The 17983-nt window shown below is 37.7% G+C and overlaps 2 protein-coding genes, 1 non-coding gene and 1 pseudogene across 7 annotated transcripts in view; 3 read left to right on the forward strand and 1 right to left on the reverse strand.

Annotated features, from left to right (window-relative positions):
- Nucleotides 1-408, forward strand: part of LOC107457807 (glutathione S-transferase T3-like) — a 779-nt gene extending 371 nt beyond the window's left edge. Inside the window, exon 2 of the mRNA XM_052251496.1 lies at nt 14-408. Within this exon, the coding sequence (XP_052107456.1) occupies nt 14-408 (395 nt within the window). The remainder of the gene's footprint in view (nt 1-13) is intronic.
- Nucleotides 409-762: 354 nt separating this feature from the next.
- LOC107457808 (uncharacterized) lies at nt 763-2061 on the forward strand (annotated as a pseudogene).
- Nucleotides 2062-5016: 2955 nt separating this feature from the next.
- On the forward strand, nt 5017-5089 carry TRNAK-CUU (transfer RNA lysine (anticodon CUU)). Its single transcript has one exon. It is a non-coding gene; the product is annotated as a tRNA-Lys (tRNA).
- Nucleotides 5090-5800: 711 nt separating this feature from the next.
- Nucleotides 5801-8471, reverse strand: LOC107457845 (serine/arginine-rich SC35-like splicing factor SCL30). Of its 5 annotated transcripts, none has more exons than XR_008001552.1 (7): nt 8303-8462; nt 7926-8219; nt 6838-7091; nt 6655-6727; nt 6385-6573; nt 6149-6279; nt 5801-6044 (listed from the first exon to the last, which is right to left on the reverse strand). XR_008001552.1 is itself a non-coding variant. In XM_052252322.1 (5 exons), exons 1-5 carry the CDS (start codon nt 6859-6861, stop codon nt 5958-5960), a joined length of 504 nt encoding a protein of 167 aa, XP_052108282.1. In that variant the 5' UTR covers nt 6862-6892; the 3' UTR covers nt 5801-5957. The 5 variants fall into 5 exon arrangements, 3 of the variants coding, with proteins under 3 accessions (XP_052108282.1, XP_052108283.1, XP_052108285.1); XR_008001553.1 differs by having other exon boundaries at nt 6142-6279; XM_052252322.1 differs by lacking the exons at nt 7926-8219; nt 8303-8462 and having other exon boundaries at nt 6838-6892.
- Between the last annotated feature and the right edge of the window lie 9512 nt (nt 8472-17983).

The following is a 17983-nucleotide window of genomic DNA, read 5'->3' on the forward strand; positions in this document are numbered from 1 at the left end:
ATTCGCCCACAAGGATCAAAGAAGAGCAAGCGAAGAGGTAAGGGAAAAGCACAGATGTCTGAAGATTTTAGCGAAAGAAAATCATCGGTTGTCAAAAAATTATCTCTCATGGAAGATATTGAGAATGTTAGAGAAAAGGAACTAATGGAAAGGGAAAAAGAAAGAGAAGAGGAGAAGGAACATAGAGCAAAGATGATGGCAATCAAAGAGAAGGAGTTACAAATTCAAGCGGCAATGAAAGAACAAGAATTACAAACTCAGAGGTATATTAAAGAAATAGAGATAAAAGCAAAAGAAAGGGAAATGGATATGCAAATACTTAATTCTGACACGTCTACAATGAGTGAGAAACGACGAGCTCTTCATGAGATTGCATGTGAAAAAATAATGGCCAAGTGGTTTACTTAATGGTTCCTTGTATTCGTAGTGTTATGTAGTATGTTCTTATTTATTTATTGCGTATTACTGCTATGTGATGTAGTTTGTTTTATTTACTTCTAATGTAAGTTTTTAAATTAGTCAATATTATTGTGCCGTTATTGTTCATGAAAGTGACCGTTGCAAAACTAGCCGTTAAGTAGCCGTTGCAAAAGTAGCCGTTAAGAAAAACTAGCCGTTGCAAAAGTAGCCGTTGCAAAACTAGTTTCTCCACTTATAAATATCAACTATCAATGACTCCACAACTCCACTTCAACTCTTCTTTCTCACCTCGACAGAGAACTAAAAATTACATTTCTCCATATAGCTAGAAATTTTGATGATATGTTCAATGAGGCTTTGTATGGCAAAAGAAGACGGCAAGATAACACACTCATAGATAATTGGATCGATGAGTATTTACTCGAAGATTCAGAAGAAGAAGATATCGATAGAAGCCCTATCCCAAGTACTCGTAGATGGATCAACAGAGATCGAGAAGCAAGACATGATCGCCTTTTTCAAGATTACTTTGCAGATGAACCGGTGTATAATGCTGACATTTTTCGACGGAGATTTCGAATGAGAAGAGATGTGTTCCTTCGGATAGTAGACGCTCTCTCAAACGTCTATTCGTATTTCCACCAGAGGGTTGATGCAACTGGAAGAAGAGGCTTGTCGCCACTTCAGAAATGTACCGCTGCGATACGGATGTTAGCATACGGCGTAGCAGCTGATGCTGTTGATGATTATGTGCGCATAGGCGAGAGCACTACAATTGAATGCTTGGAAAAATTTGTTGAAGGTGTCATTTCTGTGTTCCAGGATGAATACTTGCGAAAACCCAATCCAAATGATGTACACCGCCTGCTACAAATGGCGGAGGGTCGTGGCTTCCCTGGCATGTTGGGTAGCATTGACTGTATGCATTGGCAATGGAAAAATTGTCTAAAGGCGTGAAAAGGTATGTACATGAGTGGTTATCGTGGGGTTGCAACCATTGTACTTGAGGTTGTAGCATCTTCAGACCTTTGGATATGGCATGTGTTCTTTGGAGTTTCTGGTTCAAACAACGATATCAACGTGTTAGATCGTTCTCTAGTGTTTGATGACATTCTAAATGATCGTGCTCCGGAGGTAAATTATACTATTAATGGTAATAATTATACAATGGGATACTACTTAGCAGATGTTATTTATCCTGAATGGGCCACATTTGTCAAATCAATCTCAAAGCCACAAGGGGAGAAACGCAAGTTATTTGCACAATACCAAGAAGGGCAAAGAAAAGATGTGGAACGAGCATTCGGAGTGTTGCAAGCACGCTTTGCAATTATACGTGGTCCAACTCGTTTTTGGGAAAAGAAGAAGCTTGCCAACATAATGAGAGCTTGTATTATATTGCATAATATGATTGTTGAGGATGAAAGAGACACTTATGCAGGAAATTTTGCTCAAGGCTTAGAGTATGATGATGTTGAAAATGGATTATCACAACCTCAGCTCGGAGAAGAAGATTTTGCACCATACCATCAATTTCTCCAAAAAAATGCCCAACTTCGAAATAGGCAGCAGCATAAACAATTAAAAGAGGACTTGATTGAACACATATGCCAATTTCACAATGCTTGTCGTCAACTGTAGAATTTAATTATGTTTTTTTTTATTAAGTAATTTTACAAATTTGTGTAATCCCGAATTATATATTGTGTATTGTTGTTATGTATAAATTTATTTAATATTAATATATTTTAATAGTGAATTATTTTTAAATTTAAATATTTAAATTATATTATTAAAAAAAATTAATTACATTAATTTCAAGTATTTTATGAAATTACTTTTTATGACAGGTGGGCCATAAACAAAAACTGGGATGAGTTCCTACTGGAGATGGCCTTACTATACCCGCTGAACAGATATCATCAACTAACGTCCAATTTTTCTTAATTCACGTTCTCTAAAAGCAACCAAAATATTATTTCTACGTTCAACTTTTGTCATCCAAACTTTATTACACTGGTCAAGTCTTATATACCTTCCTTATAATTTTTCAGCTCTTTCTTTCACCACTTGTAAATGGCCATTTTTAAAATTAACTAATAGCTGATAATTAACTATTTTGGATTAGTGTTTGTTAGGTTTTTTAGTTTTCTTCCAAAAGTCTGCTTTTACTTTTTTATTATATAGTTTGACTTATAAATATTTATGTAATTTTTTTTTATTTATGTAGTTTCATGAATAATTACATTTTGAGAAATATATATAATTTTTTCCGTATTATTTGTTTTATTTAAAAATAAAAAATAATATCAAATTCACACCATATTCCACCATTTTTTTCACAGTATTGACAATTAGGTGCAGTCTAGTTTAAAAGAAATCATTTTCAAAATTTTAGTGTAATTCATTTGTAATAAACTACTGAAATTAACAACAGCATTCATGTTCAGTGGCACATTAATCACAAACTGACATTCATTTATAAAGTAGTTTTTGCACTCCAACATCTCCTTATGAAAAATTACAAATGAATAATGAGTAGCATTTTTAGCACAATCTACTTCATAAATAGGGTAATCTATTGATTTCGTGATACAGTTATATAATTTAACTAGAGTTAATTTTTTATTGATGAGATTAATTAATTATAAGTGGCGAGACTGAGATTGAGATAGATATAAAGGACAGTGGTGATGCTTGGAAGGATGACGATAATAAGATATAGAAAAGGCTTTTTTTTAGGAAGAATAATTTGAAAAAAAGAGAGATTTGATTATTAATATATTAAAAAATTATATAATCTTCTATTTTAAATAATAATTTAATTATAAAATTATCTTATGATTAACATATCATCCAATTAAAAATTGACATATCATAGAAAATAAGTTATATGTTATTTTAAAAAGAATTTGATAGAATTCACATCTATATTTATATAAAGGAAAAAATTGTTCAAAACACAGCACTTGATAAATCAAATAAGCTCTGAATGATTCATCTGTCAATCCTCTAACCACAGAGTTTCATAATATCCGAAATACTTTACAACAGTAATATCTTAAGACTACACAGTACACACCCATTCACTAGATACACAATTCTGTTAATTTCCTTAAGGAGACAGAATTTCTGTTAACATCATTTAAACAATATTAATTTTTTTAAATTACGTTTGACAAAAAGTCGAAACACAGATCATATTAACATCAATTTAATTTTGATCAAAATTAAATGGTTGAGTACCCCTACCACAATATATAAAATGTGATTCATTACATTTAAATAAACAATATATGTGCAATAATCTCTTAATAATTCAAAGTTTTAAACAATCATAAAACAAAAAACACTCGTTTATCTATTTCAGTAAAATTATGTCATGATTTTGATGCTTTAGATTGCTTTATTTTCTAGCAGGTCAAAAGGAATAAAAATGAAAATAGCTTTATTATATCCTTTAGAAGTGCAAAAGAATATCTTTTTTCAATTAAATTTTCCATTTAGAAAATGTTAACAATGATGTAGAGAAAATTGGCCCAGGAAAATGTTCAAGTTCTTTGAAAAATTAAAAGAGATATTCGATTCCCCTTATCTTTCTCCTTGACCACAAATTATAAAACAGACAATATATGAAGAACTAACATGATTTGAGAAATATATTGTAGCTCTCCAAATTGTTTTCTTATAATCTTTGTGGGAAATTTGATAGTCTTTGAATTATTTTACTTGTGGAATTATAACTAATAAAAAACAAAAGTCCTGCTAATCAAGAACTAATTGGCCAATCATATATGAAACCAGAAATAAAAGCATAAAACTAACCGTTGATTTGTTATGACTTAAGAGTAATTAACAAGTCATGATAGTTGATTAAATCATTTTGAACGTGTAAGAAAATGAGAGGAATTATTTTGGGGTGATTAATGGTGGGATCAAATTGATGTTATCATAGTTCAAATGAGTGACGGATATAAAACAAAGTTTCATATGAGAAGAGGCTGTGAAACTTAACCAACTTGTTTGCAAAATAATTTATAGTTAGATACAACTTGCTATACCCAAAAGGGTAAGAGTACTCTTTGCTCTCCTTACACCTTACCTTTGTTTTAATAAATTTTAATGTTATTTTTTTATTTGTATGAAAGTAATAAAGTTGTTTAAATAATAAAATTTATCAAAGTAATAATATTTTACTTTTTAAATTTTACACCTTAGCTTCTGCCATTTATTAATATTTTAAAATTAATTTTAGTGTGTTAAAAAAATCATTTTAATAATTCAACTAAATTAGCGAATAAAACAAATTTTTATTTGAATTGAAAGTTTGAAACTACATTTTAAAAATAAATCAACCAAACACATTTTTATTATTTCCTCCATTAGAAATACAATCTAATTTGACAAACTGATTACTTTAATTTTTGAAAATTTATAAATAATATGCCTAAGATTGAACTCCTCTATATTTACTATTTAGATGCTTTCAAGAGGCGTGTTCAATGGATGCAGCCCATCTCCATGGAACCAAATTCTTCCATCAATAACGTATTTGATGCTTAAAAATTTAATAAATGAAAAATCACGCATCAAATAGCCCGTCTAGCTCAGTTGGTAGAGCGCAAGGCTCTTAACCTTGTGGTCGTGGGTTCGAGCCCCACGGTGGGCGTCAGTTTTGACACTTTTTAATGCAAGGCTTTTAACCTTGTGGTCCTGCCCCACGGTGGGCGCATGGTAATTAAAATTATAAAAACTAAATTATACTAATAAGTAATAAGAGGTCATTTGGTATTACAAAGTGTTAGTGTGTTACCCTTCCTACTTTTCCTGAAGCATTCCACTCTACTTTTCTGGAAAGCATTAGAAATTCGACAATTTTAGAGTCAACTTATTTAAATTAGCTAATAAAAACACTGTAGATTCAATAATTTGCAAAAGAAAACAACGTTGGGGTAAGAAAGCAATAGTAATATAGCATTAGAGGTAAAGGCTATTTATAAACCACCGAAAATCTTACACTCATATTCCATTACGATAGTAAATAACAAAGAAGTTTCAAAAGCGAAGATAAAATTAGGAAACTTATTATGGCTTTCTTTATTTCGAAAATTTGAATGGAAGAGTAACTATTATTTCAACTTGTTACAAGTAGACTAAAAAGAAAGATTTTGAAATAATTTGAATCAAATTGTCACTTGCCACAATTATATAATCTTATTGTGATTTTCACTGAATACATGCCAAGTCTTTTTCCATAAAGAGATGATTTTTGGATTTTGAGCTTCGCCTGCGCATAGGGCGGGTAATACACTAGTTTATCCAAACGGGGAAAAATGGGGGTAGCCATTTAAACAAACAATTAATACCAAGATAAACGCAGTTTTTAAGTGAAAAATTGTTCAAGAGGGTACTTGACAAATCAAACAAGCTCCAAACATTTCATCTAGACTATCAAGACTCTAGGTTAAGTTTTACCACAGAATTTCACAATATCCAAAATGCTGCACAACAGTAATATCTTAACACTACAAACACATTCAATACATTATGCAATTTTGTAAAATGTCCTGATAAAGATACTGAATTGGTACAGAATCAGCAGAATGCAGCACATTGCCAAAGACCTGCAACATGTATAAATATGCATTAGAAAACCATCGAAGCTAATTTTAAAAAAAGCTGAACCAAATCTAACATGGAATCCCTAGTCTTAACTCATACATTTTACCTCGTCTTCAATGTCTAGGAGACAAATCAGGAGACCTTGACCTAGATCTGGATCCAGGTGGTGACCTCGATGGTCTACGTCCAGATGACTTCCACTGGCCTTCATCAGCCTCAGACTTGTATGTAGATTTCCTTAGTACAAGATAGTATATAGTGTAAGAACATGAGAGAAGCAGGGAAAATAATTTCAATAGAAAAACTTCATGTTCAGAAGGTAATTATTAAATTGCAACTCACTCAGGATATCCATTGCTTTGATTCTGATCAACACCATTGCCAAAATCTGGAGTATATGATCTGCGCTTCTGATCAGCATCTCGCTCTCTAGGGGGGCCTCTTGGTGATCGAGGTGATCTAGAGTGTTCTGCTTGCCTTCTAGGGGAAATAGAGTAATCACTTTGCCTTCTTGGAGCAGGAGAATATGATCTGGTACACGTCAATTCAAATCATGAGTACATGCTTTAGTGGAAGTACAAAATTAAGATGCTAACGATATCTAAAACTTACCTTGAGCGATATCTACTTCTAGAACCAGAGTGATAAGGTGGAGAGCGTGATACTGAGCGAGAGCGCGAGCGACCTAATAGAATCAATATTATCATACACACAAGTCAGTAATCTTAACAAGCAGTGAACTATGTAAGCATTTCAAAAAACATAATGCAATTTTGAGTTTTTAAATGATAATACCATAATAAGACCTTCTCCCCCCATAGTTCGATGGTCCTCTGCAAAATTCCAAAAACTTTAGCTATACATTTATAAAGCAATGCTTCAGATACAAGACCACCTTTACATTTTTTTCCTCTGGTCTTTTTCTTGTTTCAGCAGCAACAACGACGGATATTTCCCTTCCGGCAAAGATTTGTCTGTTCATATGGTACTGTGCCTCTGAAGCATCATAAGAATCCACAAATTGCACAAACGCAAAGCCTCGAGGTTCTCTGTATGGGGAAAAAAGCGGAGCTTCATTCTAACACTGCTAGAAAAACATGGGCAGACACAGATTGTAGCATACGTAGACTAGGCAGAGTATATCTTTCTTTAGACAACTTAGCTAAGGCTTTCTGAGACATGAACACAGCCTGTGGAAGCTGGATTGCCTAAAGCAGCTAAAATCCAAAAACTTCAAAGCGGGCCCTTTTTCTTTACATTGACAAGTAGTAAAGTATCTTGAAAATTCTTCAACATTCTTGTATTTATAAGAACTTGAATTCAACGCTCCCCAAGAAACAAAAAAAATCTTGTAAGCACGAAGTCTTCACTTCAGTTTGTACAAGGAACCAACCAACCTTCCATCATACTTGTATTCATTGTGTAATTAAATAGTTTCTCTTCGTATGAAGATTAACACACTTGGGGGGAAAAACTTGGTCAAATGTGGGGCTTGATCTTGTTTTAACTTCCAATTTCAAATAAACATAACCCCCTGACAAACCAGTCCAAAATCAATCCACAATCAAATAATTAATACCAATCACCTTCAAACAAGAGAAAAGAAAAAAGAAAACTCAAGTACAGAATCACCCCAACCCAGCTCTCACAATTCACGCTCAGACACACTCAATCAACTTAACTACTTACATTTCTCCAACTAATTTTGCAAAAGGAAACCTAAAGACCAACAAATTATTTGTATAATTTCACAAAAACAAGGAAGTACATCTAACACGGCGACAAAATTGATGATTCTGATTCCACAACAATCAAACTTTAAATTTTTCTTTTTCTCGAATCTCTTTCTCCAAATATAAATCATAAGAAATGCACCAACTAACCCTGAGTAATAATCCTTGGGAATGTAGACATCACGAACGGGTCCGAACCGCTCGAAGGGGACTCGAAGCTCCTCGGGTCGGCAATCGAGGGGAATGTTGCGAACAAGAAGGCTTCCATTGTTGTTGTTATCCCTGCCGCGCCTCCCGCCGCCGCCGCCACCACCACCGTAACCCCTCCTCGACGGAGGAGGTGGCGGCGGAGGAGATCTTCCCCTGCCGCCGTACCCTCTCCTGGGCGGACTGTAGTATCCTGGACTGTGCCTCCGCATCTTCTTCTCCCCCTTTTTTTGTGCCCTAAAATTCAAAATTACAAACAAGAAGTCATACTTTCCGGCTTTGATCTTAGGAATTGTGCAACAAATGAAGATTTCGTTTACCTTTGAATGTAGAGGAAGGTGCGAAACTTGTACGAGGAAGAAGGGAGAGAGCGCGTGCTTTTGATTTGTCTGATTTTGATGCTTTACTTGGAAAATGAGAGTGGGGAACAAGCTGGGTTTAAAAACCCTAGCGACTTGACTTGAGAGAAAGAGACCACACTCTTATTCCTCAAATGAAGCGCACCGTTTTGATGGTCCAATTCACTTTTTAATGTTCTAAAAAAACGAATCGGACCGGGCGGTTCAACAGGATTAACCAAAAATCAATCATCTAACCAATTTGGTTAATGTATAAAATTGTTTTGAAAAATTTAGACTGAAACCCAGCTGAACCGATGGTTAATTGGTAAACTGCTAGAATTGGCCGGACATTTTCAAAGTTACAAGTTCATTATATATATATATAGGTTGTCAAACTCGCAAGCCTAAGTAAACTTGTGGAGCTGATCTAGACTCGACTCGCAAGTTAACTTGTAGACTCGCACGAGTTCACCTGTTATAAAGTTTATATACAATCTTAAAGCACATATAAATTAAAATAGTAGTGTACATTATAACAAATATTTTAAAATACATATTCAAATCCTCTATAATTATTCTTATACAAATACAACATAGAACACACAAAATTAAAAATTCTAAATCTGTAAAACTAAATCTTTAATTCAACATTGAATAATATTAAATAATCAAATTTACTCTAATAAAAATAATTAATTACTAATCAGCTATGGATGGATGAACCATCCATCTAACATAAACGATAAGTAATAGGCTAAAATTAGAAAAAGTACAATTTAAAAAGTAAAAAAAATCTAAATCAAGAAGCAAATGCTCAAAAAAAAGGGCAAAAAGCATACAAAAATAGAGGATACAGAAGAAAAAAAAAAGGGCAAAGTCCTAACAACAGCAGATCAAAGACAAGGGTGCAGCAGGCAGCGATGGTGAAGGTGCAGCAGCAGCACAAAACGACGGTGACGAAGAGTCATGGATTTCACGACGGTGCAAACCAGAGCAAAGATAGGACTGTAGGAGAAGTAGTCAAACTCGTGAACGGTGATAGCACGATGGAGTTGCGGATAATGGAGATGTGAAGAAATATAAAGCAGATGGCAATATAGGTAAAATTCACAAAGACAATGGCGCAAATCAGAATAGAGGTAGCAGACGCAGGCGAACAGCGGCAGCTCGACGGGGAACAGCGATTGCGGCAGAACATGGAGAAAGTGAGACTTGAGAGAAACGACGCAGATGAGTGAGTTATGAATGAGTTTTCTTTCATTCTTTGGGAGTGTTATCGTAACCCTAATAAAAAAAGTATTTTTTGGTTTCAAAATGACGCTTTTTTGAGCAAAAATGAAGAAAAATACAAACTCGCTAACTCGGTCCTAAACTCACGAGTTTGTCCAAGTTTGACCGAGTTTAGCCGAGTCTAGTCGAGTTTACTCAAGATAGAGTTTATGTCCGAGTCAACTCGATTCCATATCTAAACTCGTAAACTCATACAAGTTTACGAGTTAACTCGAGAGTTTGACAACAATATACGAGCTACTCTCCGTCAGTCGAGGGTGTCGTCGCCGTCATCCTAGCCTCCACCTCCTGTCAGTGTCGCTCACGTGGACAAACCCAGGGGTCCTTGGTGCGATGATTTAACAACTACAGACTAACCGGCAAGTGCACCGAGTCGTACCAAGTAATACCTCAGGTGAGTGAGGGTCGATCCCACGAGGATTGATGGATCAAGTAACAATGGTTGATTGATGAGCTTAGTCAGGAAAATAGAATAGAGTGTTGGATGTTCAAAGAGTAAACAATCGTGCAGAAACTAAAATAGTAAAGTAAATGGTTTGGAAATAAAATATGGAGAAAACAGTTAAGGTTTCAGAGTTATCTATTTTTCCGGATTAACTTTTCTTACTAACTATTTTAATCATGTAGGATTTAATTTATGGTAAACTATATGTTACTAGACCCTAATTCCTTAGACATTTCTAGTCTCCTCTAAAATTCATCAACAGCCAATTCCTTGGTCAATTAATTCCAATTAGAGAGTGATGATCAAATTTCAGTTTATATGCCACAAAAACTCTAATTACCCAAAAATAAAAGGATTATATGTCACGTATCCTGTTAAATCCAGATAATTAAAAATTAGGAGAATATGTTTTCAAGTTGTTGTTCAAGTAAAGAGCTTTTTCAAGTTATACAAGAACTCAAATAGAAAGAGGATCATACTTCCGTTCCACCCAAATTCATAAGATGAAGAGCGAAAACAATTCTTAAATTATAAATCCATACATGAATTAAAATAGAAAAAGCAATAAAATCAATCCATACAAATAGACAGAGCTCCTAACCTTAAAAGTGGAGGTTTAGTTGCTCATGGTTCAGAGAGAAAATAAGGATTCAGGTAAAATGTACTGAGTTCTAATCTGATGGCATCCAAAGTTAACTAATGGAATCCCTTTTTATAACTAATCCTAATTAATTTTAGAAAAATCTATTTTCTAAAATTAAGTAATATCTTTTCCTAATTTAAAAATCAAATTTGAATTTAAATCAAAATTAATTATAACAATCATCAAGTTTTCAATTGATGGATGGGGACCACTTGATTCCTTCACTCTACAGCCTCTAATATGTGCTTTCCGGGCTGAAAACTGGGTCAAAAGTAGCTCAAAAATTGCCCCCCAGCATTTTCTGAACGTGGCGCATGTCACGCATACGCGTCGATAGTCTTTTCAGCATGTCACGCGTACGCGTCAAGGACGCGCACGCGACGCTGTGCAAATCTTCAAATAACGCATACGCGTCATTCACGCGCACGCGTCGCCATGGAAAGCTCTAAATCACGCGCACGCGTTAGGTACGCGTACGCGTCTCTCCTTGCTGGTTTTCTCCTTTAATTCTTTTGCTGCAGAAACTCCATCAAATCCAGTTGAATGCTACCTAAAATAAACAGAAATGCACAATACTCAAAGTAGCATCCATAGTGGCTAAAAGATAATTAATTCTTGATTAAACTCAATAATTTAAGTGCACATTTACTAGAAAAAGATAAGAAAGATGATCACGCATCAGTCCTTCGTTTTCTCCCGTCTCTCACATCACTTCCGTCGTCCGCCGGCGCCCATTATTTCTTTGTTGCGGTCCTTTTCTTGGCATAGCGGTGGTTCGTTCTTTACTTGGAATCTCTCTCTCTTCAAGCGCTCTATCTCACCGCGAATGTCTCTGCTTGCGCTCAGTTCTCCACCTCGTCACCTTCGTTCTCTCCGAGCTCACTCTCTCTCGCCATTCGTATGCCTCCACTGCTTCTTAGTTAATGTTAATTTTGTTTCGACTTCTGAGTTACTGTTAATTTTGTGGTTTAATGTTGATTGTTGATTTTGTTTTGAGTTATTGTTAATTTTCTGAGGTAGTTATTATTGATTATTGTTAATTTTTTTAGTTTAGTGTGTTTTCTGAGTTAACAAGGGTTTAAATCCTTTATTAAAATTGTTATGGCTGGCTTAGGTTTATATGAATCATGGTTCATGGAAAGTGATGCTTCGCCAAGTCTTAGTTTATTCATCTTCATATTTATTTATTCTTTTCGAAATTTTAAATTTGATATTGGATTTAAGTTTAAGTGAAGTTATAGGAATAGAATTTTCAAACACAATGAAGATTACAGATTTTTTATTTTAATAAATAAACAAATGTAATAATTATCAAAATAAATAATTTAAAAATTATTTATCGATTTAAATTCTCCTCTCTTATCTCATTTACACTGTAAACGAGATGACTTTGCATGTATCTCATTTATAGTGTAAATGAGATAAGATACGTCATGCTGCCACGTGTATATCTCGTTTACACTGTAAATGAGATAAGGCGTGTCGATGCCTATAAGTATATGTCGTTCACTATGTCATTCTGGGGCCCAGTTTGACCTAGTCAATCACTTTTTCCTCTCTATTATCCATTTCCAACCCTATTTTTGACTGATACTCTGATGGCGCGCCAGGCGGAAAACAACGAAAACATCAACAGGCTGAACGAGACGTCACATTACGCCGGGGCGGCCGACTTTGAGGTTAGTTTTATTTTGTTTGTTTAATCTAAGTATGTGGCCATGGTCAGGGTAGTCCCAAAGAATCGAAACGTAGTTGGCAGGTTTAGTAGTAGGTCTCTATGAGGAATTTAGAACTCTATTTGCTTGTGCAAGGTTGTTATGGCATAATTATTAGTTTAGAACTCTATTTTTCTTGTGCTAGGTTGTTAGTATTTATAACATTCTAGTAAGGGTTTGTTTAGTATGCACTATGTAATAGAGAAATATGTGTAAGTTAGAAACATAGAAATATGTTCTTAAGTAGAAGTAGATGTAAGTAAAATAGAAATATTTATTTTACTTTAAGGTTTTGTATATCATGTTAAATTGTTGTAATTGCAAAACTAAAAAGAAATTGTAAGAAATAAATAAACCAAAAATTTAAGTTTATTTCTTTATAAGGCTAAATTTTTTTATATTCTTCAGAGGCCTCGCCTTCTACTACCCCGATGAGTGAGCCATACCCTTTCTCCACTCGACGCCATCGTCTCATATCTGGTTGGATTTGGCGACATGATGTCCCTCAGAAATTTCACTTTTGGCAATTCACTGATTTCGGCACTCGTGGAGCGATGGCGTTCGGAGACGCATATGTTTCATCTCTCGTGGGGTGAGGTCACTATCACCCTACGGCCTACAGGACGTCGTGTACCACCTAGTGCCTCCGTAACTTCAGTAGGTAGTACCACATTGAGACGTGGGCGTTGGTGGAGCAGCTGCTTGGTGCCAAGCCTCCGGTGGCACCACAACAGGCTGCGCAGAGGAAGGAGTCATTCACGCTCAAGCTTGTGTGGCTGCGGGATCGTGTCTGCCAGATGCCCCCCATGGACGACCCGGAGACCCTCCAACAGTATGCCAGGTGCTATATCATGTTACTGATCGGAGGGTATCTGATGACTGACAAGTCCAACAACCTGGTGCACTTGCGTTGGCTCCCTCTTCTCCGAGACTTCGGGGAGTTTTCTTGGGGCTCGACTGTGTTGGCCAGGACGTACCAGTCATTTTGTTCGGCGGCATAGCGGGGCGTCACGAACATCGCTGGCTACACTCCGCTGTTGATGTCCTGGATCTATCAGAGATTTCCTCAGTGGTGTCCACCAGATAGAGGGATCTACCAGTATCCTTTGGCTGTGAGGTAACAAATGTTTATTTCTGTATTTGGTTTAAATATTTTTGTAACCTCTTATGGAATGTTACTGAACGAACTGAATATATTTTCTTGGGTGGTGTCAGGTTGGTTGGATTGCAGCAGCAGAGCAGGGATCAGCATGAAGCCAGGGTCTTACATTGGAGGATTTCGATCGACCGGTTACAGTTCGATGAGATTAGTTCCATGTTTACCACCACAAGTGCACTCATTTTTTTTCAAATGTTGCCTTCTTTTTGGGTGACTATTATGTCTGTTACAATTTTTTTAGTTTGCATGGAGAGTATACGATGACCCTGCTCTGTATGCTCTGTGCCCTCCTTGGTTCCCTGAGGAGGATGAGTGGGGGACATAGTTGTTAGCCGTCCCCCTGGTATGTTTCAACATTGTCCGATTTCACCAGGTTGATCGGGTGAAGTGGCAATTCAATGGAGAGCAGCAGGTGCCAGGCACTCCGGTGAACCTTGACAGGTATAAATGATGTCTTATTACCATTGCTTATCTGAGTTTAGATGTCAGTTATTCCAATAGTGAAATGTGTGTGACCATGTGACAGTAGTTTATACACTTATATTTTTTCTTATAGGTTCTTGACGTCCACTGGTCGTGGTGAGGATGTCTGGTGGCCTGAGCGACTTCAGGATTGGTACGAGGGTTGACGCAGGAGGTTTGATCCCGGTCGCAGGATCTCCATACATCATACGTTTGACACCAGGCCGACCGAGAGTACTATGATTGGTGGTGTGGGGCTTGCCATGTTAGGCATCTGTCGGGCCAGGAGGTTTTGGAGGGTTTGGAGGATCCGAGACTGCCCCCCGACGTACAGCCCACTGCCAGCTAGCCTAGGGACTATCTCGACCTTCCCCGAGGCATGCCGGATCGGCGTAAACATGCGAGGGTGTGCAGAGAGGGTACTCGGCGACTTACTAGGAGGGACAGAGGACATAGAGAACGTCGACCTGGTGAGTCGGTTAAGAGGGAGAGGGTCAGACATCGTCCAAATAGGCTGGACGTCGAGTCTAACGAGGAGGCGGAGTACGATCGTCAGGAGGATCACGGGGACATCCCGTAGGACAGAGAGGCTTTACCTTCGGGTCTGCCTCCTTTACCTCCTCCCCTTCCCCCGGCAAACGGATTCACCCCACTATTCGATTTTGGCAGGCCGCATCGTCGGGCAGTCTGGGACATATCACTGCCAGGTTGGCATGAGAGAGGTCCATCCAGGACACGTCAGGAGGAAGAGGAGATGGTTGACGAGATCTTCTTTGATGATGCCTTCCATATTCACACCACCGATGCAGCAACTATACATCAGATCACCGAGTAATTCTGGACCGGCAGGGAGCAGGGTATCGGGCAATACCCTCATCCATCTGCTGTAGGGCAGACCTCCTCCTAGATGCCATAGATATCACCGGCTTCTACCTCGTCGTACGGGGTGGGTCTTCGTCCTGGTACCCAGTATGCGACCTCGCCGTCCTACGACTATGGTATGTACCTGAAGTCATCACAGCCTCAAGCGACCCCTCCATCAGCTCCACTATCTCAGCCTCAGCTTCACATCCATTAATATGCCACATATCCATCCTCTGGATGGCTCCAACCATATCATGTGTAGCCGCCCAAGACACCGCTATCCCGCTAATGCCTCAGGAAGATCATCGTCCTTCTCGACCTCAACGCCAGGCTCAGCTTCCACCGTGTGGTACCGGGCACAGGCACCACTACCAGGATCCTCGAAACCGATGATGTTATGTGTTTGGGTTGTAGTTATTTTTATTGTTTTATATTCTAGTTGTCTTGTTTATTCACTTTTTTAGCTCGTATGTGAAGCTCTGTATTGTAAACAGTTGTTGTTTATTATGGTGTAATTTCTTATGACTATTACCCTTTGCCTTATAAAAGTAAAATACAAAACTAAATTATTACATCTCCGAAATCTATAAAATGTCAAAACCAAATTATTCCACTTTAAAAAAAATAAAAAATAACACTAACATATTACATCATTAATAAAACTAAAATGTAAAACTAAGGATTGACATTTCTGATAAACCAAAAAGGCTACAACTTCATTTAACTGGTACAGTCATATGATAAAAACCTTCAACAGGAATAAACTACATCCATACTACAAGAACTGCAGGTCCTAGGCATCTCCCGTGGGTTGATTAGGACAACCCCTTCTAGTATGACCGAATTGGCTACAGAGGAAAAACCACTTCTCATGTCGCTCGACCTCATCCATATTATTCTGGAATCTGGTGGAAACGGGTCGTCTACCCGCCTTTGGACTCATGACTGGGTTATGACGCAGCATCGTCCCATACCACTCCGGCCAAAACAACTCGTCAGGAATCGATGGAAACTCCACCTCGTACACCTTGAACACAGCTTCTTGCCTGTAAATCGGATGCACATACGGGTACCACTCAATGCTAGCGGCGGCACACCCGGCAAGTGCGTGGTGGCACGGATAGTGGAGAGACTGAAATAGTCCACAGTCACACGTATTTTTCGATAGCCGAACACGAAGGAATCTTGCGACCAACCTCGAACAGCTCCAGCTCCTCCACAACAAACACAGAGTCATGCCTATCACAATGAGTGACATGCATCTTCGGGATGCATTCTCTATTCTTTTCAATGGTGGCCAAAAGTCTTTGGGAGAAGCAGTTTCCAGCCGCCATCTGTGACTGTGCCTCCCTGCCCTTCGTCACAAACAAATTTTGCAGTCTTTCGTACGTGATGTGCACAATGGCTAAAATCGGCAAGTATCGTGTCCTCTTTAGAACTGCATTGATGCACTCTGACATATTGTGGTCATGTGTCCAAACCGCTACCCACTGTCAAAATGTTGTAGCCAAATCTCCTTGTTGAAACGACCAGTCCAGTCTGCTATCGCCGAGGAGAATCCTCTCAAGGGATTCATGTACCACTCACTATCATCAGCACTTAGCACGACCTTGATGGCCTGAAATCTATCAGAGATAACCAGGAGACCATCTTGTGGGGTGGTATGGCATCTCAGATTAGTAAGGAAAAACGACCATGACTCGGTGCTCTCATACTCGACAACGGCAAAAGCAATAGGCAGGATGTTGCTATTGTCGTCTAGCGCCACCGTAATAAGCAACACTCCACCGTATCTGCCATACAAATGCGTGCCGTCGACGGATACAAACGGCTTGCAATGCTTGAACACCTCGACACATGAGGGGAAAGCCCAAAATACTTTGTCGAACATGGTACAGTCGCGTACCAGGAGGTGCCCATTGTAGAACGGTTTGACGCGTAGGTCACAAATGGTTCCAGGAAAACAGTTCTGCAGTGCCTGAAGCAGCTTCAACACCTTGTTGTATGTCTCTTCCCAATCCTCATAGCTTTGTGCGATTGCCTTCTGCTTTGTCATCCACACCTTTCTGTAGGAGGGTTTGAAGTGATAGCTCGCCTGGACCACACCTTGCAACACCGGAATACTCACAGAGGGGTTGGACTGTATCAACGGCAATATGACCATGCAGATGAGACTGCTGTCTAACTGATAATGGTCTTCAGACATGGTGGGTGCTAGACAACTGTGCGCTCCTAAATATATTACACCGAAGGGCCACACAGAGGCTCCATAGACAGCCATTGTCAGCTTGACGGCACTGCACATGGTACTTTAACCGGTCCGATTCGAGCATCCGGTACTCAGCACTCCTACAAATACTGTAGTTCTTCACACCCTGCAGCACTGTCTCTCGACATTTGAACCTGTGGCTGACCCGAAACTCTACCACGCTGTCTAAGTTGTAATCTTCTTTACCCGTATTCGAAAATGGAGTCCTCTCATGCATGGCGTCCAGATCCAGACTGTGATAGTGACTTGGCACTGTCGATAGTGCCAGAATTGGGTGAGGTGGAGGAAAGACATGGCGCGCCACAGTCTGGGCAGACATCTCTAGCACAAACTCTTCCTCATTGCCACCTTTGGAAGATTACTCATAGGTTTCAATGTTTGTTTTCCAAAATTCAAAACAAGGATTATAAGCATCATGATTCATCGGCTAGTTTAGTGTGTTTACTGTTTGAGTTAATTAGTGTGTTTATCACTATGTTTGAATCATTTATAAGCTTTTAATCATAAATTTTAGATAAGTTATAAGATGAAATTGTAAAATTTTAAATTTTATTAGTATAGTGAATTCAGATATTTGAAATTATATATTATATTTTTAATAATTTTATTTATATTTGAAGAGTTTGGAAAACTCCAAATTAATTTGATGATGATCAAACATTATTAAAATATTTAATTACAAAATTATTAATTTGATCTTTAATTCACATTTGTTAATTAATAATTTTGTGTTGTGCAGATCTTAGCTTGGGCCAAAATAACAAGCCCAATGTGAAGTTAAAATTCAGCCTTGGTACAAAAATATTTTAAAGT

This window comes from Arachis duranensis, chromosome 7, assembly GCF_000817695.3.
Source record: "Arachis duranensis cultivar V14167 chromosome 7, aradu.V14167.gnm2.J7QH, whole genome shotgun sequence".
Classification (NCBI taxonomy): Eukaryota; Viridiplantae; Streptophyta; class Magnoliopsida; order Fabales; family Fabaceae; genus Arachis; species Arachis duranensis.

Bases quoted from the DNA above. Each gene is read 5' to 3' on its own strand.
- LOC107457845 (XM_052252322.1), bottom strand. From the start codon at position 6,861: ATGGGGGGAGAAGGTCTTATTATG. The intron at 6,728-6,837 runs GTATTATCATTT...TGATTCTATTAG, and splicing joins GGGGAGAAGGTCTTATTATG to GTCGCTCGCGCTCTCGCTCA. The intron at 6,045-6,148 runs GTAAAATGTATG...TACATGTTGCAG, and splicing joins TCCTAGACATTGAAGACGAG to GTCTTTGGCAATGTGCTGCA.